This window comes from Gouania willdenowi, chromosome 14, assembly GCF_900634775.1.
Source record: "Gouania willdenowi chromosome 14, fGouWil2.1, whole genome shotgun sequence".
Classification (NCBI taxonomy): domain Eukaryota; kingdom Metazoa; phylum Chordata; class Actinopteri; order Blenniiformes; family Gobiesocidae; genus Gouania; species Gouania willdenowi.
In genome coordinates, this window is record NC_041057.1 from 6,861,067 (window position 1) to 6,882,818 (window position 21,752).

Sequence of the window (21,752 nt, forward strand, 5' to 3'; positions counted from 1 at the left end):
AGTGACGTGTAGAGGGAGCATTTTCCTCTGCTGATCAGGCTTCATTTTTTCTTCATCCCTCTGTCAGCCTACATTTGAAGAGAATAACAAAAGAAAGAATTCACGTTCAGTAAATAACTCATGGAAATTGAAAAGATTTGAGGCACATTATCCTGACATGCATTTCAATCGTCCTGGTGCTTTAGAAAAAGGATTATGAGCGACGTTAAGTGGAACTAAACCCTGAGGTTTTGGCTGATGTGCGTCTTAGCTGGAAATTCAAAAAATGCCTTGATTATGGGCGGGGCTCCTGGAGCAGTTAAGACACGCCCAGTATATACTTTAAAACCTCCAAAGATAAATCTATGGAATGCAAACTACCGACTCAATACTCACTATACTTCTCTCAATCCAACCAACTCGCCACATGTTGCAAAGTCAACAGGTGATAGTTTTTATAGCTGGGGGCGGAGCCAACAGTGGTGGTTCGGGATGTAAGAAGCCATAAAAACCACTACAAAACCATTATCACAGCCAATAGCAAAATTCCATTGTAATAATTGGGTTTTAACCCATAGAGGTCAGTCACTGTTACACTTTTACAACAAAATATACAAAATTGAATTAAATTGACTAAATGTCAAGAGTTGGACAAGAACCAATCAACAACTTTGTGCGTAAATACATTTGTTTTCAGGATGGGAAAAAGTGTTTTTTCGGGTTTAGGGACTCTTTAATATTTTCTATTCAAACATTGTAAATCAGCAATTCTCAACTGGTGGGTCGGGACCCAAAAGTGTACTGGGTGGGTCACGGACAGCTGGTAAAAAATAAATAAATACGTAGTGAGATTTGCAAGCAACTTCTGCCACCACCAGGTGACATACTACTGAGTAAAACCAACACTTCACAAATATCCGGTCCTGACCACTGAGTGTACAGGTGACAATACGTTCTGCTACATCCCGCAAATGTTTTCGCCGGGCCCATGCGAGCTGATGTGTGATGCGTTCATGATAGTTGTTTGTTAGTTGTGAACCTCAAGGGTAGCCCGTTTATTTGTTTGATGGATGTTTGTTACCAGAGATGGCCTAGTTCAGGGACTGCTCTTCTGTAAATAGGCCACCAACCGGTGGAAAATAGGTACTACAGGTTAGCCGGTGTCATGTACTGAGTGCGCATTGTACTCAGATTGTATATGCGCATGCACACATGCGCACTACCGGAAAATGACTTTTTGCTAAAAAAAAAACCAATTTATTTTGGTTTATTTTTGTTTTCAAAGTGAATGGACTTGTGTTTTATTTGTTTATTGGATTATATTAGGGTAGGGTTAGGGTTAAAATCTCAGTACGAAGGTAAACTCAGACCGTGACACAGAGTTGGCACTATTTATAAATGTATATATGACTATGTAATCTAAAAAATAAAAAAAAAAATCACATATGGCATGACAGGTAAGGACATTTTTCTTAAAAGTCACATTTTTATTTTAGGTATTTAAGACTATTTAAAAGCTGAAAATTCAACTTATTGCATCTTTAATGTCTCTTATGTTAGACTTTTCTTTTGACAGGCATGCTGTGAAATGCATGTTGCACAGGAAAAAGATTACATATGTGTATATTTTGAAAAACTAAATTTGGTTGGTTGAATTAAAAAAAAAAAAAAAAAAAAGAAGTGGGTACCAGGGTGAGACCAGTTGAGAACCACTGTCCTCCAAAAATATGGTCCACTCTGAAAAAATCATTACCTGCCCACCATTAAATGATTCTTTAAATTCGCCCAAAATCTTTAATTGTTGAGCCAATGAAAGAAGTTATTGTGTTTTAACAAAGTCTAACCTGTTGTTTTATTTATTTATTTATTTTTTTTTTTATCAATATATTACAAAAACTCTATTTTTAATAGCTTTTACTTTATGGATAATCTGGCATCTGAATTTTTTATATTATTATTATTTTTTTTAAATTATTTTATTTAGCCTGTAAGACAACCAAAAAAGAAATTAAAAAAGAGAAAAGGACACATCTCTGATATTTAGAACGCAAAATCTGACCCTGATAATCAGTGTGAGCAGTTCACAGCAATGGGACAGTTAGAAATCATTGTCTGAAATCTGCATTCCCCACAGTGAGGCTGTCTGTGGGTGCACCAGTCGCCTCCCATGTCGATAATAACCCCGCGGTCGTGCAAAAAATAAAATATAAATAAATAAAAAGACAGGTTCTATTAAACCTTTAGTTCATAATGCTGACACGGTTAGGTAACATTTCCTGTAAACGTTGACTTTACCAAAGAACCACAAAGTGTCTTACCTTTTGATGAAACTGCTGTCACATATGACAAACAAAAAAACAAACAAATCCACAGCCATGTCTCGCGGAGATAGTAAATTGCAATTAAAAGTGAAGTGAAACAGTCCAGTGTGAGCAGAAAACCTCCAAAATACCCATACACATCCCAACAAACCTCTCCTGCAGAAATGCTCGCAAAACTAAAAAGCTTTTTGTCCCCAATTTCATTCACCTGAATAATAAAACTGTCTGCGGTGGGTTAGTGTCTCTGTTTATTCGCTACACTGACAGATTAACTGTAAACCCAGCATCTGGATGGATTTGAGGAGCGTAAAGTGAACGCGATGCAGAGGAAGGAGAAGTTTAAAAGCGGTCAGCATCAGTTGTCTCTGCTTTGGGAAGCATCGGACAGGCTGCGATCTCTCTCAAGCGCAGCTGACGAGACCAAGGTTGCCAGATTGAACAAAATCCCGCCTTTTTTTGATGGTATATATTAAAATTAAATTCGTGATGGCAAAAAAGAAAACATCAGCACAGGGGAAAAAATCTGGAAGGTCAACAATGATTAAGTATTCTCTATACCTTTGTGTTGCTTTTAATTTGTAGATGTTTTTTTCCTCTTCTTCTTTTCCCTGGAACCTACTTTCTTGCTTTATGTTAATACAAACTGACAACGACATTAGTCTTATACAATATCAGCATGAATTGTACATTCTGTAATTTCTTATTTTGGAGTGTGGAATTTATTTTTATTTTATTTATTTATTCAGTTTATTTCCGACATGGTTACATTTACTTTTTTTTTTTTTTTTTACATTTTTTTTTATTTTTTTATTGTACATGCCGAAAAAGGAGACGAGAGAAGCAGTTTGCTTATCTGGGTCCCGTTCCCTGTTTTACCATCGCAAATTTACATGGGTTTACATGTCTCTCTGGAATGCTAGAAAAAAGCTTCATAATGTGATATTACTCAATCATACAACAATAGTAAACAACAGCAGTTATGAGAAAAAATTATTCATTATTAACCAATGGATTACATAAAAGTTCATCTGAAATATAAGAATATTCTACAATTTAATAAATTGAATAGAAAATAAAGTAGAAAACCCTGAAAAAAAACCTGATAAATCCAATAACAACAATACATTAGCGATATATAGATGCAGGCCAATATAATCTGATTCTTGTTTTTTTTTTTTTGGTTGATATCGAACCAATATCCATTATCAATATTGGATCGATACACCCTTAGAAAAACTCGAATGTAACATTGGATGATATTTTTTTATATAATAAAATATTAAAAAAATATGTAGTGTCACTGCAGCAAAAACACAAGTAGGCAATACAATGGTACAGAGAAAAATATCTGAAAAATAAAAGGAATAATATCAAAATTTTGATTAAAAAAATTTAAATAAAACATTCTGCGGTTATTGTCTACAAATCGATTGTAAAATCAATAGTAAATCTATACATCTATATTTAAAATAATAGAGCACGCAGCTGCTTTATACCAACATAAAGATACTGTTTTATTAATAAACTTCCCCCTTAGTTGCATGAAGTAATACACATTACTGTCATATTGGATTCTCTTTTAAACCACTAATTAAATATATATATATATATATATATATATATATATATATATATTTTTTTTTTTTTTTTTTAAAGTCACAGTGTTAATACATGCAGTGACCGAGGACCCACTATCAAACCTTACTACTTTTTCCAACAATGGCGGAAAGTCATCATGAGTATCTGGCAACCCATGGTTACGTCCGGAAGTCAGCGCCTTGTAGTATTCAACACTTTTAGGGCACTCGGTGCTGCTCTGCGGCTCACACGCTTCACCTTAAGTGACCACTATAAGTCACGTTTTTTAACATTTAAACTCTGCCCAGTCTTCATAATGTCTGTTTTGTGTTATAATAAAGGATGTGGACAGCGCTTCGACCCTGAAAACAACCAGGACGGTAAGTATAGTGTGGACTAGAAATGGACCACAAGCTAACCTCTGGAAATTTCTATGTACCGAGCAGGCCCTTCGCTTCAGCAGCTAACCTCATGTTAGCCGGACAGTGTTCCGCTTCGGTTGGTGACCAATGTAGATAGTGACCGACCTTCTACTATCCAGTTGTAATAACGTGTTAAAACCGAATACTATTCCATATTTATCGTCTTTAAGGGGATTTGTAACATTACTATTTACAGAATGTTGGTTCTAATCTGCAGGAAACTGGCAAGCGGATTTAGGTGACGTTTATCTAGAACATTCAATTTATTGATTGACGTCACTACAGCTTTGTAGTTTGCCTGATAGTTACTTGTCTAATTATCGATCAGTTTTTGTTGTTAGTATGCAACTTCAGACTTTACATATTAAACATATTTAGTGTAGGGGTGTCCTTATATAAGTTTTTCACTTCCGATGCGACACAGATATACTAATACGATTCAAAAGTGCTTTTATTGCTTGTAGTTAGGGATGCACCGAAATGAAATGTTTTGTCAAAATACATAATTTACTTCTTTTTTTTTTTTTTTTTGGCCGATTATTAGTACTATTGTTTTTATGGCTTTAACTGTGTACTTACAATATCCTTCACGAAAAACAAGGCATTGCAATTGTATAAAAATAATATTATTGCTTCAACAAATAATTATAGAAATTCTGAAAATATATATTTAGCACTTGTATTCCACCAATGCACAATAGAATACAAAACAAAATGTTTAACCTGGCCCCACTCATGTATACATTTAAGCAATATCACATGAGAGGGAGTGCTGTTGAGCTGAAGTATCAGCACTGGTGTGTTTTCCAACCACTCTTTCTTTATATTTTTAATATTTTTAAGGCAGTGGCTGTCACTACGTAATACGTAGTATCCATAAACCAGCATTCTGTCCGTATGCAACGCCCCTCATTGGCCAGTTTTAGTTACGTGATAGGTGCACCACGTGACCTAAACTGGCCAATGAGAGACACTTGTACTTGTGTTTGTATTAATATGTCAACTACGTTATGGATTAACTAACCCTAATCGCAGGGAATGGTCACGTGACTTCCGGTAACGTCATCTTTGGTACGGTACGGATAGAATGCAGGTATATGGATACATATTTTGTACTAGGAGACACTTCCTATTTTTAAAACACTTGTTTTAGGAGTTGGTGCTTTCACTACTTCTCAGAAAAGCATGAAAAAGCACAGTTTCACTCACACATGCTGTCGTTGATGGGAGAAAAAGCCAAAAATGGCACATTTTGTTTAACTGTTTGTTAATAAATGTGTATTTGTCGCATTTTGCGTCATCAATTTTAACCCAGAATAGTCTTTCTGGTCAGATTTAATTTGAATTAAAATAAATTAGATTTATATCGTATATTGCCATTTTGAGAAAAAATATGGACGTATGACTTTTGGTTCATATGGCCCAGTCCTAACTCAAAGCTGTTTAGGAAGATTTTTGTGTCTTTCTTCAATTCCTACAAAGAAATATCATATTCGTGTTCCCAGTGCTGTTGTTGTTATTCTTTATCGGCACTCATGGAATGTCTCTTGTCCAATCACATTACTCATTCAGAACTAACTGTCTAACTGGGCCTATAAGTGACTCTTTGTTTAGAAGACGCATTATTGCAGACATGGGCAACTGGTGACCCGGGGGCCACATGTGGCCCTCAGTCTAAACACACAATTCGGCAGCAAAGTGCATAGAGTACACAAAAAAAATCCTAAAATACACAACAAAATGACAACAAAGACAGACACAACAACCACTTAAACAAACAAAATGACTATAATAACACAAAGACACAAAAACTGTTAAAAAATTACACAAAATAACAGGAAAATACAGAAACCAACATCAAAAATACAGAAAGTGACTCCAAAAAGGCACAAATCGGCAACATCAATTCAGAAAATGGCAGAAAAATACACAAAATTACAACAAGAACACAAAAAATAATGAAAAAACACACAAAATGTCTCCAAAAACACACACAATGTCTAAAAACTGACAAAAAAACCAAACCACAGACAAAGACAAAAAAAAGATAAAACCGTTTTTTCCCCCTTTATTAATGCTGACATGAATGTTGATCATGTGGTCCTCGAATCAGATACAAACACAGTTTTGTGGCCCACACTGTGATAGAGTTGCCCATCCCTGCTTTACAGTTTGCCCACTTCATCACAACATCTTGTTTCAGCCGAGTTGTTTGGCTAAAATCTGAAAATGCACTTTTGGATAATTTTCGATCAAAGATTTTCAATGGCTAAACTTTCAATGCACCGCTAATGTTTTTGCAATATTAAATAAATTCTCTATTACGTAATACGGTATTGTTGCACTGAAATCTCCCAACAGAATATCAGTGTTTTCTCATTTATTCTTTCAATTCTCAAAGGAAAATTCGCTTCTAATTTCACCCTAATATTTTCTGTTCTTTCTTATCAGTGGGGAGTGTTATTAGTTTTACATTCATACAAGTCACGTCAAAACAACAAAGCCAAGATTGCGACGTCAACACCTGCCTCCCTTCGTTATGGTAATTACCTTAGAGACCAAGAAGAAAATAAACTGGTTAATTTTGTTTTTTGGCTTTAAAAATATGATTTCAGTTTGACAAACCACTGTTTACCACTTTTATTCCGCACTGTGCAAAAAGAGGGCCATGATTGACTTAATTAATATTTTTCATCATAAACGCTCTATTCCACAGCCCATTTTTTCTAGGTTTATAAATGTGTTGTGTTTCCACAGACAGCTGCACCTATCATCCAGGAGTCCCAGTTTTTCATGATGCCTTGAAGGTAATTTGTTTGAGACGCATGATGTTGATGCACGGCTACCTTTAGTCCTGTTATCTAGTCAGTCTCTAAGTCTGGGTAATGTCTTTTAGGGATGGTCCTGCTGCAAGAGGAGAACAACAGACTTTTCAGACTTCCTCAGCATTGCTGTGAGTTATTGTCTTTGTAGTTTTATTGTTTTCACCATTTATTGTTTGAGTATTGACTGCATGGTCTTTTGTTTTGTGTGTGTGGATAACCATGGTGACTCTCCCCTTACAGGGCTGTACAAAAGGTCCTCACAATAAAGAAAAGCCCCCTGAGCCAGTGAAGCCAGATGTGAAGTCGTCGGGACAAAACAAAGACTTGGATGAGCAAAAACCAAAATTTAACGAGTTCATCATTTCTGCACCCAAACCTCAAAACGCAATATTCAGACCCAGGTGAGTTTTTGTAATAAAACAATCAGTAGCTGGGTTTCCACTACAGATTTTTCCAAAATAAAAGCAATATTTCTAAATGTCAACAGAGTATAATTGTGCTTTGAATGTTGTTTTGGGCAAGAGCCTCGAAAACTTTGTGAAATTTCATCCCGCGATGAAAGAGAAGCATTAAACTACAACAGTCTACACCAGATTAAAATTATGGGAAGTTTATTATTCAGTAAAGTTCATCTAAATGGGGAAAGACGATGAAAAGAAAATGGAGAAATTTTAAATCAGAAAAAGCCTCATGTAACCATTGTTTTTACTGGTAGTTTAGTTGAGATATGGTAATTAAAGGAAACAAATAAAATAAAATACATTGATAAGTTAAAATATCTTGCTCTTACCTGCATCAAATAATTCTGATAGTGTTTTTTGTTTCTTTTTTGTTATATGTTAAATGGCCGCCTTTGTGTATGCACTGCTCAGAATTTTTGGGGCTTTGTATAAAACACCAGACGTAAAATCTGAGCTATGTTTATCTTTAAATCATCAAAAATGCACTAAACGCACTCAAGCTCTGAGTTGTTTCATATTTTAACCTGGTTTCAAAAGAAACGATACACGTGATGATTATTGAATAGCTTTTATACCATTTATATAAGATACGTTGCGTAGCTTTAGCTTCATGTCAATATTTTCATGCTTTTCTAAATACTTTTGACAACAAACAAGAACAGTTTTCCTTTTCCTTGGCAGTGCTGATGAGCCAATGGTGCGGATGCAGCACAAAGTCTCTGCCTCTCTGAAGCAGGCTCTGGAGAAATTGAAATTATCTGAAAACACTGTGGAGAGCAAAGGTAAGAACTCAACTTTATTTTGTCATCTTAAATATTGGAAAACCATCCGTTTGCAGAGTTTTATAGTCAACGGCAAGGTCGTGTTGAAAGTGGGCCTTAATTTATGGCCTCTGGGAATTTGCCATCACAGACTCAAGGTGTTTGAGTTAACTCTGACAGGAAGAGGATGACATGTTGCACTTTAAAATTCTTCTAATGTTTACAGACTATCTCCCTTTTTTCACTGTTTCCAGAGGAAGAAGGTGATGAAATCAAGATTGGGACTTCTTGTAAAAATGGTGGATGCACCAAAGTAAGTCAATGTGTGATTTGTTTCCTGGAGAAATGTTCACATTTTGTGCTTTTTGTCATTTCAGTGCATTACAGCTGACCTCTTTATTTGTTGGTTATTAAGGGTGACGAGTTAGATTCTTCTTCTTCTCAGGTCTCATTCCAATAAAAACATCTGTTAAATCAAAAGTTCTTCAAGCTACTCTGACCTGTCACAACAGAAACGGGATTAGATTATACATTTTGAGGAAAATTTGCACTGATGTGTGTGGTTCAGTGCACTAAATAATTTGCATAATTACGCTTAAACTGATGTGATTGAAAGAAAGCTATTAGACGTTTTCTCTCAGGATGCTGTCATTTGATATGTTAATGAGTAGTTGCCTAATCTGCTGAAGTTTTGGCAAATTTTACATTTGTACATTAAGATTTTGTGTTATGGTATGTGTAAAAACATATCCGAAAAAAAAAATCTTGAAACGTTAACGTTGCTTTTTGTTGTTTTCGACAATTGTTAAAAACAACAAAATATTTAGCTACTGTTGAAGCTTAAGTGTTTTTGTTTATTTTTCCCCGTTTTGTTTAGAGTTTTGATGGCCCTGCTAGCGATTCGGACGTCTGCTCCTTCCATTCGGGATTTCCCATCTTCCATGAAGGGTTAGTACTTCATTTTGGCATTGTTTGGAAAGGTAAAATGACTTTAAAGGGATCCTCCACTGTTTTTACAAATATGGCCTAAAACCTTTGAAATGTACTTATTCAAAGATTTATACCTAACAAAACACACTATTTAGCACCATCTTTGTTTTATTACCTAAAAATGGGTCAACTTTACCATTTTAGAGCCTGTGTTCTGCCATCTTGATTGATCACGTTCAACGCCTTATTTGCCTCATCCCATTGTTTTGTATTAGAGTGAAGTATTCAGCCTGCTTCTTCGGTTATTTATGAGCCTTTTCTTTCAAAATGACATATTGTGCTGCTTTTTGTTGCTCTAAAAACCAGGAGAAGTTAAAGATGCTGATGTAACCCTCTTTTGTTTACCAAAAAAGGATAAAAATTCTGTGACCTCAGGGAGCGGCAGTTCCAACTCTGCGATTTTGTTGGAGACTATAAAGCAGAGAATAAAAGCTCTCCTAAGGGACCTTTACACAGTGCTGATGGCTGATGTTAAGCAAGTAATCACTGACTGTTGACGACACACAAACTTTGGGAATAGAAGACCTTTTGGGTGGGAGTCCGTGATCCCTGGAAGGATCCCTTTAAAGCCATTTAGTTAATATTTATCAACCATAAATTGGAGATTAGAAAAATAAAAGAAATACAATGCAATTGTTTTACTCTACTTTACCTGCTTCTGGTTTTTACGAAGCATCGTGTTCCCAAAAATCTTAGCGACATTAAGGTGTTTAATGTGCAATGTTCAGGATGAAATACTGGACCTGCTGTAAGAGGAAAACCTCCGATTTCAACACTTTCCTCTCTCAAGAAGGCTGCACCACAGGCCCTCATCTCTGGAGGAAAATAGACACGGTACGTCCTCTTTATCTTTGCTCAGCCGTGAAGTATTCATTGGTAATGATATCTAGTGTTCTAGACCGAGGGTGTCAAACTCAGTTTAGTTCAGGGGCCAAATATGGACCAGTTTCATCTCAAGTGGGCCGCAGATTTTAGGTGGGGGAAAAGGTTTTTTTACATGAATTGTGCCATAGTTTTTTATATCGGCCCCTGCCAGAACTTCACTTTAGAAATTCAAGATTTTGTAACCAATTTTTCTGGAATTGTTTGTAGGAAAGATTTGTGGAAAAATGTGAAGTTCTTTCCACAATTTTCAATTAAAAAAAGACTGCATTCATGTGATATAAACAAAGAAAAACTACAGAGTTTAATTAAATTGGTGAATTTGAGATATCTACAACTGGATTATTCGGTAATTTACACAATAATTAATGTTATCGCTGTCATTTTTACTGTCTCCTGTGGGCTGAATTGGATGCTCTAGATCAGGGGTGGCGAACTCCAGTCCTTGAGGGCCGGATTCCTGACAGTTTTAGATGTTTTTCTGCTCCAACACATCTGGTTGAAACCAATGTGTTGTCATCAACAAGCCATTCATTAGATTCAGATGTGTTGGAGCAGGGATATATCTAATAGTCTCAGGAATCAGGCCCTCGAGGACTGGAGTTTGCCCCCCCGCTCTAAAGGGCCAGATTTGTCCCCTGGGCCTTGAGTTTGACACGTGGTCTGACATTCTTTTTTGTGTGAAACAGGAAAATCTCAATCTGAAACACAACTTTCCCGATATTTTCCCAGGGTAAGAAAGTGGTCCCATGTCGGTTTGACTGGCACCAGACCGGGACGCAGGTCATCATTTCAATCTATGCTAAGAACTCTGTGCCTGAGTTAAGCTTTGTGGACGCCAACAGCACCACAGTGAGAGAGAATTTAGTTTACACTTTTTATTTTACTGAAGAAAATGTTTCAGTTCTCAACCTTAAGTTGGACTTTTCTTCTGCAGCTTAACATTCACATTATGTTCGAGCATGAGAAGGAATTTGTGCAGAAAATCGATTTGTGGGGAGTAAGTAAAGTTTTGATTCATGCTTTTATTTCATTGTTGAAACTGTTCATATTAATTATATTATTCATATTTATCTATGCCCCAAGAAAATTACTTTAAGTTCCTTGTGGCTTATTTGTAGTCTTTGAAATTTAGTTTTCAAGCAGTGTTTTTCAACCTTGGGGTCGGGACCCCATGTGGGGTACCCTTGAGTTTAAATGGGGTCACCTGAAATGTCTAGTAATTAATGAAAAAATACTAATACAAATGTATTTTTAAAATCTTTAAATTATTATTAGTTTATGAATGACAACAAAACACAATCTTAAACAGTATTCTTTACTTTCACATTTTCAAATATAAATCCAGTTATTAATAATGATAATAATAATAAATGCAGTATATAAATATATGAGCTGTAATTGTAATACAGTATAACAAACATATTCTAAAAAGAAAATTTGGATAGGAAAATGGAGTCACGATTCAAAAAAGGTTGGGAACCATTTTTTTTAAAAGTTTAATACAACTATTGTGTGTTTGCTTTAAGCTGGATTAGAACCCGTTTATATTGACGTTTCCTGACTTCCTTTGCAGGTGATCGATGTGAGTCAAAGTGTTGTAAACATGATGGCAGCAAAGATCGAGGTGGCCATGAGGAAGTCGGAGGCCATGTCCTGGGCTCGCCTGGACCTTCCACCCCCCGCCCCTCCCAAGGAGAGCAAAGTAGTAGAAGAAGAAAGTGGCAGTGATGAGGAAGATGAATGAGGATTTAAAAAAAGAAAAAGACAATATATTTTTAGTGATTCAAAAGTATTCCTCCTCTCTTTCAACAAATGCCTCTTTTTGTCATGGAGCGTTGACCTTTAAACCTCAACATTACTGAGCAATGCCTGTCACTCATACTCATCAGACCATTTATATGAACTTTTTTCCCCTCCTTTTTTCATTTGCATATTTGTTCACTTGTAGCTTTGAATGCTAAATAATCCACAAGCACTCATGTGAGCACATCAGGAAGACCACATGTCGCCTCTGCTAGAAAAATGCACTGAACATTCAAAGAATAAAAACAACATTTCCAGAGCAGGACTGAGCAGTGTACATATGACCAAGTCACCATCAGTGATCACACATAGAAATCAACCTTTGTTTTTATTTATGCACGTTTATTTGATGCGTACACATGTTTTATTTCCATTCCATCTTTTGTGGGAAAATGCGAATGTACTGTAATCAGCTCAATTCAAAGTACTGTTAAATAAAGGGAATATGTTGGAATGCATGTCAAGTCTTGTACTGTTAAATAAAAAAAAGAAAAGATATTTAGCTTTGTATTGATACTGCAGGAAAATAAACACATTTTGTCCTAAAAGGTATGTTTTAAGTGATGGTTTATTTCCTGCAGTGAACGTGGCAACACTCAACATGTTAGTGCTTTAATGACATTAAATGGTTTCTTTTGACTGAGATGAGATACTTGTGAGTTAAAGTATTGGTTGATTTTGATAGATTAACACTTGCCAGCAGAAACATTTGGTGTTGGCATTGGTGGTCTGGATTTGCAATGCCATGCCTACCCAACCCTAGTGCTCACGGCACCTCACTGGTGGATTCCCATAGACGGATGCATAGAAGTGTTTTTGATTCATTCCGATGTCGCGGGGAATACTGGGAAGAAGTACTAAAATTGAGATCCCACTGAGGTCTTGTATCTCGACTTCCAAGCAGATTTAACATCTCAAATAGAAATCATTTAAAACATGAAAGTGTGCTACCGTCAACTCCCACATAAGGATAATAAAAGACAGGTCCTTGAGGCATTTGTGTTTTTCAAGCTACTCTTACCCTGATAAGCAGCCAATACCTTTTTTTTTTACAAATGCAACATATGTATTGTAGTTAAATCTAGTTTCTGTGATTATTACTTTCTCCAATGTAAAGGTAGATAAAATAACAGTCAGTTTTAACTTTGCTCCTGAATTTGTATATAACATGGATTGTGTCCTTGGCTCATTGAGTAAATACTGTGTATATCTTACAGTTATTTAAATTCACAATCTGGTGCCTTGCCGGACAGTCGGCTGGTTCACATAGTTGTTTGATAGTTGCGGTGACTGTTTTCTGCTATTTCATTGCTACAGATGAGAGGCTGTCTTTCAGGGAGTGAAAATGGTTTTTTCCAGCACCTTGCTAGCGGCCAAGATAACCCTCTGTATCTTCGTTTAGCAGTGAGGACAGCCGCAACTATAGCTACTGTCAAAATCCCTCCACAGAAAGATGTCATCAGAAGCCAGGGCCACACATTCTGCAGCTCCTCCACGTAAGGATGCATGGACTCTGAAAGCCTCTGACCTGAAAAGGAAAAAAGTTGTCCTGATAATGGAATACATTCTCAAGTCAGTAATTAAATTAAAGGAATTGAAAAATGAAGGGAGGAGAAAACTCACTGACACTCAGAAGGTTGGTGTATTCGTAGCCCAGGTCTTTGCTGGAAATGAAGTATTCCCTGTTTCGGTGCAAGGGAATGAAAGGCACCATGTGATACTCACTGTTGTGCCCTACGGGAGCATTAGATGCAGGGTACTGGGATGGTAGTGGTGTGTGTCTCCGGAGCCACTGCTCATAAAGGCTGTAAGAGAAATTAATGCATAAACTGTAAAAAAATAAAAATATTTAATGAGACTAAGAATGAAAGTCAAGGGCAATGTCAATGTTTTATCATCAAGACAATGTTATGGTAAGCATTGTATAGTCCTTTTTGATCAGGCTGACCTTGTATTATTGCGCTGACTTCCTTTATTTTTTATTTAAAAGACAAAGAGTCCCTGTAATTACTCTTTTTTTTCAAAGAGCCACTGAGACAAACAAGCATGCTGTGCCTGAGAAAAAGGTACACGAGGTACAGAGCTGAGCAGCAAACTCTCTTTGGAATTCAAGAAAGATTTAGGTTTGGCAAAAAATAATAGAAGCCTCACCCTTTGGCTGATAATAGGTGTTACTTTGATGAATCAGTCCATCACAAGTATTCATATTTGTTGGCAGGGCGGTGGCTCTAAAAGACCAGCCAAAAAGTAACAAATTACACTTTAAAAGCACCAGGACTCTGAAGAGTGTGTTGATATATGAGAAATATCCAATCTATGAAGAATCATTACTGCTGGATTGTGTTTTATCTGCTAGATTGTTGATTAAGTATTCTTAATTTATTTTAAGTCATTATATCTTCATATAAAGAATCCAACAGAGGATTGCTTCGATTTTTGTTCTCAAATAAATTTTAGTTCCAATTACGTTTTTAGTCTGCAAGAAAAACACACAATAGTGTAATACATTATATGTAATACACCCTCAAATGATATCTTAAAATACAAATTAAATGTTTATTATTCATATTTCGCGACTATTACTCTACAGTATTGGCAAATTTATTTTAATTTTACTCTCATTTTAGTCATCAAGGCTTTTTTTTTAGTTTCACCCAGCTAAATTCAAAATAAAAATAATAAATAATCTAACCAGAATTTTATCAAGAAAAAGAACCTCTGATTATATTATTGAACTTATAATCTTTTATTATTATTATATAGTCATTGCTATATATATATATATATATATATTTTTTTTTTTTTGATACTGACATTTAGATTAATTTAAAGGTCCCATATCATGTATTTTTAACCCATCTCCATTTGTTCTAAGAACCCCAAAATCATAGTATTTGAGATGTAGGACACAAACTTCCCTTTTTAACAAATGAGTGTCTCCTATGTTTCACCTGTCAACATAAGCATGGTGGAGAAGAAATATGGGATCGTTTGCAGAGCCCTGCACGGAAGACATGGAACCGTTCATGAAGACGTGCAGCGCTGCATGCATGTTCATACGAGCGCTGTTGCCCAAACCTGTCCGAGGGTCCCCAAATCCTGCAGGATGGGAAATGACATAAGACGACGTACAAAATGATGAAAACAAAACACGAAACACTGCAAAAATACACTAAATGACTCCATAACACTTACACAATGATAGAAAAATACAAAAAAGATTTAAAAAAACAAAATACACAAAATTACTCTTAAAAACATACAAAACTAGAATATTTGCATTTACTGAAAAAAATGCAAGTGAGGATGCGGCCCGTGTCGCAATGTATTAGCTTAGCAATAACCAAGCATTAGCATTAGCCTAGCAATAGCATTATTTTAGCAATCACATTAGCCTAACAATTGCATTAGCCTAGCAATGGCATTAGCGTAGCAATAGCATTAACCTAGCGTTAGCATTATCCTCGCAATTGCATTAGCCTAGCATTAACATTAACCTAGTGTTTGCATTAGCCTAGCATTAGCATTCGTCTAGCATGAGCATTCACCAAGAAATAGCAGTAACCTAGCAGTAGCTAAATATTAGCAATTAGGTGGAAAAAAGTTGAAATAGGTTAAAAAAGTTGAAATAAGGGGGACCCCAGGTACCCCATTTTTCAAATGACTACTCCTTCGTTAGTTAGATCAGAATGCAGTTTGGTATGAATGAATATGAGATGCTCGGAGCCCTTTTGTTTTTTTAAATGGGGGCCCACCCCCCATTTCCGGTGATTTCCAAATTTATGGGAACATAGTCGTGTGATATATTGTTTCAAAGGTAATTCAACGTAGATAACGATTATGCCTCACACAATTTCACTCAGGGCCCACCCCCTTTTTCAGACAATTTCCATTAAAGTAATTTTCTCATTAATTTGTGAGTCAAATATTGCAATAGTTAGTGGTACCGAATCATTGACACACACCAATATATGAATGGGGCCCATTACTCGTGTGCCACGGGGGCAAATTTTTCAAATGACTAGTCCTCCATTAATGCTGGTTGAATCGGGATGTCATTTGACATGGATATTCTATGAGCGGATGTCAAGAACCTCTCGAAGACCTTTTTGAAAGGGTGGGGGGGAACGGAGGCCCACCCCCGGTAATTTCTAAATTTATCGAAACATAGTCATATGATATATTGTTTAAAAGGCAATTCAAAGAAGATTAGCATTTTACGTCGCACAATTTTTGTTTGTTTTACTTTGCGGAGCCCGGCCGTAGTTCATCAGAACTTGTTACTGAATCCTTCCATTCATTTACAGAGAAACCTTTAAACGGCACATAGTGGAATCAGTGTGTTTGTGTGCTGAGCCTTATCAGACCTTCCAGAGTATTTCTGAAGCTCATGTTGGCACTACGGTCCATTGCTCCGGTGTCATAGTCGGCGAGGCTGAGCGTGAACTCCACCTCTGCTGAAGTCGGCAGTCGTTCAACCAGATTACGATTGTGGTTTCCAGGGTTTCGACGCAACTGGCCCTCATCCCTGGCATCACATAACACCCCTCTGCTGTTGTAGTCTGCAGCCTGGGAACACAAGATCTGAAGGAGAGAGTAAAAACATTCCCAGTTTAATAGAAATCACAGAGAAATCAATGTGCAAAGTGCAAAAATTGTATCAACAGGATGGAATTTGTAATATCCAAATCAGCTAATTTATATTGTCAATAATGAAGATGTGAACAATAGGGAAGTTGTGAACGTGGATGTGCTGACCACGACACCACGTTGCACCATCTTTATTATTCTGTCGAAAAAAACAGTCGCTTCTACCCAAAAATCATTTCAGAATCAGAATCAACTTTATTGACCAAGTAATGTATTGAATACACACGAGGAATTTGAAACTTCACTTCAATCCCAAAAAAACTTTATCAATCAAAGAAAAAAGTGTGTAAATATTTAACACCCAAAACATTTATTTGAACAGTTTTTACATTAATTAAAACATGTTTTTTAACTGAAGTGATTTGATTGAAAATATGCTTTTATATTTGGGCCATATTATGGGTAGGACATGTGTCTCTTTTATTTAATCACACAGAAAATGTTGCCTCATCAAAAATTATTTTCAATTAAAAAAAATTAACTTCAATGAAAAAAACATTTTCAATCAAAGAAAAGTGTTCAAAGGAATTTTTGGCAGTTTTATTTTGAACAGTGTTTTGCATAAAAAAAACACTTTTTTTAATGAAGTGAAGTTTTTTTTTTTTTAAATTAAAAATATGTTTTTGGGTTAAATAAACCTTTTCAATTGAATAATAAAGACCATAATCTATCTCAATGGAAGAAAAAAATAAGGAAACTTTGCAAACTTTACACACCTTATGGTTATACAACCCCAAATGATTGGCAGCTTACTGTGCTGTTGTTGTAAATATGATTAGAAGATTAACCATCTGTCAAAATGGCTGCTAAAGCGACACAAAAAGTCTGATTGCACATTAATGGTGATTTTTAGACTCCCTGTGCGAGTATTTAAGGAGGCCATGGATGAATGGATATGGTTTTAGTTTTGTACACAACCCAGAAACACAGTCCAGAGTGTTAGAAACACACGATGGGTTACATGAGCCCAAATAGAGACAAAGACTGGTCATTAGTCTCAGAACTAATTTCAACATGACCTGCTAACCAAAAAGGCTGACTAAGTGAAATAGGCCCCTATAAGTGAGGTTTGAACTCGTGACCTAATGTCTATTGGCTGTTGCACTTCCAAGAAACATGATGCTAACGTGAAGAAATATCAACAACTTTAATTAAAATCCAACAAAATGGGAAAAACAATCAAAACAAGACTCAACTCTGATGAAGAGATGGTCAAACTATTACAATAAAACCCAAGATATACCACAAAGCCATAATTGCTTCATTCGAAAGGTAAGAAACAATATCTATCCATTAACTTTACAATTATTTCCCTTTCTACATTTATTTAACATAATATAAATGTATTATTGATTGCATTTTTAGTCTTGTAAAGCACTCTAAGCTGCCTTGTGTATTAAATGAGCTATAGAAAATAAACTTGCCTTGCCTATATGTATATGGGTCACCGCATGATGTTTCATAAATTTGTAAATAGGGCAAAAAATAAATTTGAATAGATTTTAAGATTTTTTTCAAAAGAGCAGTCATGGCCTGACAGTCACGCCACATGATATTTTGCCACTCATGAGAATAAATCAAACAAGTAATTCAGTAAGTAACATTTAAAAACATAAATAAAAACAATCAAAGTGAGCGCATATCTATATCATACTACTAGGCCTGGGCAACATATCAATATTCAAGATATGAGTTTTCTATTTTGGCGAAAAATACAATACCGCCTATATCAATATGTTTTTATTTTATAGCTTGTTTTTTATTAAAACACTCGTTTTCTGAGTCGCTGCTTTTGCTACTTCTTAGATCAGCATGAAAAGCACAGTTAGATGGATTTCTGAGTGCGTTCTATCACAGACCTTCCCCTAAACAAGCTGCGCTACAGAACTCACTCACACGTGCTGTCCCTTACAGGAGAAAAATGTGCCTAGGTGGCATTTTTGCGTCAGCAAATTTAGCCCAGAATTGTCTTTCTGGCCAGACTTTAAGTTACAAATATTGTATATTGCCATTTTGAGAAAGAATATTGAGATATGGGTTTTGGTTCATATTGCCCAGCCCTAGTTACTATATATTTGGTATATTTTTATGCATATAATTTTTTTTTTTTTAACTAAAAGAAATGCTGTTGGACAGAATATTTAGGTGTCGCGTCATTGACCCTGATTATTTGCTGTTTTCTGTGAATGGATGTGACTTTGCTCAAACTATAAATGTTTCCAAAGCTAAAGTTGATAGACTGCAGGTCAGGGGCCAAATACAAAGTAGTTTGATCTTAAATGGGCTGCAGATTTTAGGCAGGAAAACAAGCAACGTTACCATTAATGTCCTCAAGTTTGCACTTCCACGTACTGTATAAATGATGCATAAAGTATGATAGGCGCTGACAACATCACAGCAAAGGGATATCACTGTCTGCAGGATTTTCTCTTTTAAATGGTATTGATTTGATGACCAGTTTGTATTTAATTTGGGGGTAAATATGTTAAATGATTTGAGGAAAATTGTGCACTTTGAACAATTTGAGATTTAAAATGACTGCAGTCATGCATGGTCAAATTGCCATCCACCAAATATTACCACTTTACCCTCCAAGAAGAAAAAACGGATCCAGGGCTGAGCAGATTGGGGTCCTGGGGACTTTGGTCCCCCATCAGGTCGTCGGTGCACACATCACAGCCCTGGGCATCCCTCCAGTCCCAGTAGGGGATGGTGAAGCTCGTGTCTCCAGTCAGCTTCCTGATCTCGTGCTCCCAGTGCAGCAAGTAGACCCGGTGCCAGGGCAGGAACGCAGGGGCCCAGTGCGCAAAGTCCACATCGGTCCACACGTTCCCGGGGCCCCCCAGCAGAGCGCTCCTGGACACATAGTAATGGATCCACACGAACAGATCATACACGGATACATTGGTGAACATTGGGTTAGAGCCGTTCCCCATCTCCATGTAGGTCCCTGTGGCCACCACGTAGTCCCTGCTCATGGTCTGCTTAGCCAGGTTCAGATAGGAAACCAACCTGCTTCTCTCAGACCTGGACATGTGGAAGATGTTCCTCCTCAGGGATTCCCTCCTCTCATTACAGTTGATCCCAAAGTATCCAAACTTACATTCCCCACAGTTGAAACCCATGAAGTTCCCTGCGCACTGGCACGTGCGGTTGTAAAAGACAAGGGGCCACTTTTCTCTGTCGTCCAATCCGGAGAAAGGATACTGGAGTCCATCGGGTTGATCTGTGACCTCCACAAACTCACAGAAACCCCGTCCCGAGCTGGCCCCGCACGCCGAGCCATCCCCGTCCCAGGGCGGGCAGCACTGCTTGGAGAGCAGGGCGTCCCTGGAGGCACAGGACCGGGGGAACTGTTGATAGGTCCTCGATACACAGAACAGCAGGAGACAGGTCAACCTCAGGGGCCACATTTCACCTGCGATCAGGCACCAAGGAAGGATCCGAACATGGAGCTTATCTGGTATCAAAGTGGAGGTATGTGAATGAATTCTTGACTCACTCACATTCACCCCCACCAGGGTCTGGTGAGCCAGTCACATGCCTCTTAACCCCCCACATACTGGGAGTGCTGGAATTAGCCCTAGAGGCCCCAACCCTAGAAAGCAGAGCCAGTCTTCAACAACAATAATTATACAACAATCTGTGGATTTCATTTGGTAAAACAGATGTTTAATTTTAGATAAGAAAGCTACATGAAATAGTACGTACACTGTAAAACTTTTTACTGTAAAAATGACAGTATTATACAGGCAGCAGTGATCCAGTAAAATACTGTAATATTCTACAGTATCTTACTGTATTTATAATTACAGTATTATACTGGCAGTGGTGATCCAGTAAAATACTGTTATATTCGACAGTAATTTGATGTATTTATGATTACAATTGTAAATACATATCAAGTTGGTTACTGTATATATTTATGATTACAGTTTTTTTTTTACAGTGAATCAAATTACAGCTTATGTACAGTAAATTATATAAATTACTGTATATTTATAGTACTTTGACTGTATTTTACCCATCAATATTTATTTCTATCACCTTTTTTCACCGCCACCATTAATGATAAAGACAACAGATAAAGGAATTACTTTTCAGACTTTTTTATGGAACATCTAACAGTGAGTGAACATTGTTTTACAAAAATGTGTTATCACACAAACAGGAAAAAGTGTGTGTGTGTGTGTGTGTGTGTGTGTGTGTGTGTGTGTGTGTGTGTGTGTGTGTGTGTGTGTGTGTGTGTGTGTGTGTGTGTGTGTGTGTGTGTGTGTGTGTGTGTGTGTGTGTGTGTGTGTGTGAAAGAGAGAGAGTATGTGAGTGAGAAAAAAAATCAAACAAAGTCCCACTTGAAATATCCATGGTCCTTAATCAGTGAGCAGACATGTGGACCATTCTGCTGCTCCTCTTGCTCGGTGTCTTCTCATTTTTTTTTTGTTCCCCTTCCCGGATTGATGTTGATGCAGCATCTAGAAAAACAAAGTATTGTATATATATTAACTTCTAATATGGCTCGAGTCAATAACTTTTCTTTAAGATTATGTATTAAATGTGATTAATCTTGCCGATCTTCAATTATGGTTATACTGACAATGGGAGGAGCAGATTTACCTGCATCTTTAAGTAAAATAAAGCTAAATTGTTAAGGACGAGGGATTCATCTGCAAGCTCCAAAAAAACTGAGTTTTCTTCCTCATCATCAACATAATCCAGATTATTATCTGACAATGGCATGTGTGTCATTTGTATCCTGACCCAAGCATTCTGCCTGTGTATCTGAGTCACTAACAGGTGTCAAAGTGTTTGAAATGTCTCTAAAAGAGACATGGGATGAAAAAGTAGACACCACCATGAATATTTGTCAGTTTTTAAATGAACAGGTTACTGTCTTACCACGTCTAATGTGCATCTTTAAATGAGCGATCAAATTTGAAATGCTGTCAAACCTGAAAGTACAGAAATCCACTCAACAAAATAATACACAATTTGGACTTTGATTTGAAAATACATCTCCATACCCTTTGGTTTCAGCTTTCAGCTGAACGAGTCTTAAAAGACCATCACGATGCGGCGA

General features: G+C 36.7%; 2 protein-coding genes across 2 annotated transcripts; one reads left to right on the forward strand and one right to left on the reverse strand.

Moving 5' to 3' along the window:
- Positions 1 to 4,087: 4,087 nt before the first annotated feature.
- chordc1b (cysteine and histidine-rich domain (CHORD) containing 1b) lies at positions 4,088 to 12,552 on the forward strand. The gene is made up of 11 exons (XM_028466071.1): positions 4,088 to 4,258; positions 7,058 to 7,107; positions 7,197 to 7,253; positions 7,366 to 7,526; positions 8,268 to 8,368; positions 8,602 to 8,660; positions 9,225 to 9,295; positions 10,066 to 10,171; positions 10,952 to 11,071; positions 11,157 to 11,219; positions 11,796 to 12,552. Exons 1-11 carry the CDS (start codon positions 4,195 to 4,197, stop codon positions 11,964 to 11,966), a joined length of 1,023 nt encoding a protein of 340 aa, XP_028321872.1. The 5' UTR covers positions 4,088 to 4,194; the 3' UTR covers positions 11,967 to 12,552.
- Positions 12,553 to 13,181: 629 nt separating this feature from the next.
- Positions 13,182 to 20,104, reverse strand: LOC114475358 (tyrosinase-like). The gene is made up of 5 exons (XM_028466070.1): positions 19,264 to 20,104; positions 16,393 to 16,609; positions 14,977 to 15,124; positions 13,649 to 13,830; positions 13,182 to 13,553 (listed from the first exon to the last, which is right to left on the reverse strand). The coding sequence occupies exons 1-5, from the start codon at positions 20,086 to 20,088 to the stop codon at positions 13,288 to 13,290; spliced, it is 1,638 nt and encodes a 545-aa protein (XP_028321871.1). The 5' UTR covers positions 20,089 to 20,104; the 3' UTR covers positions 13,182 to 13,287.
- Positions 20,105 to 21,752: the final 1,648 nt, after the last annotated feature.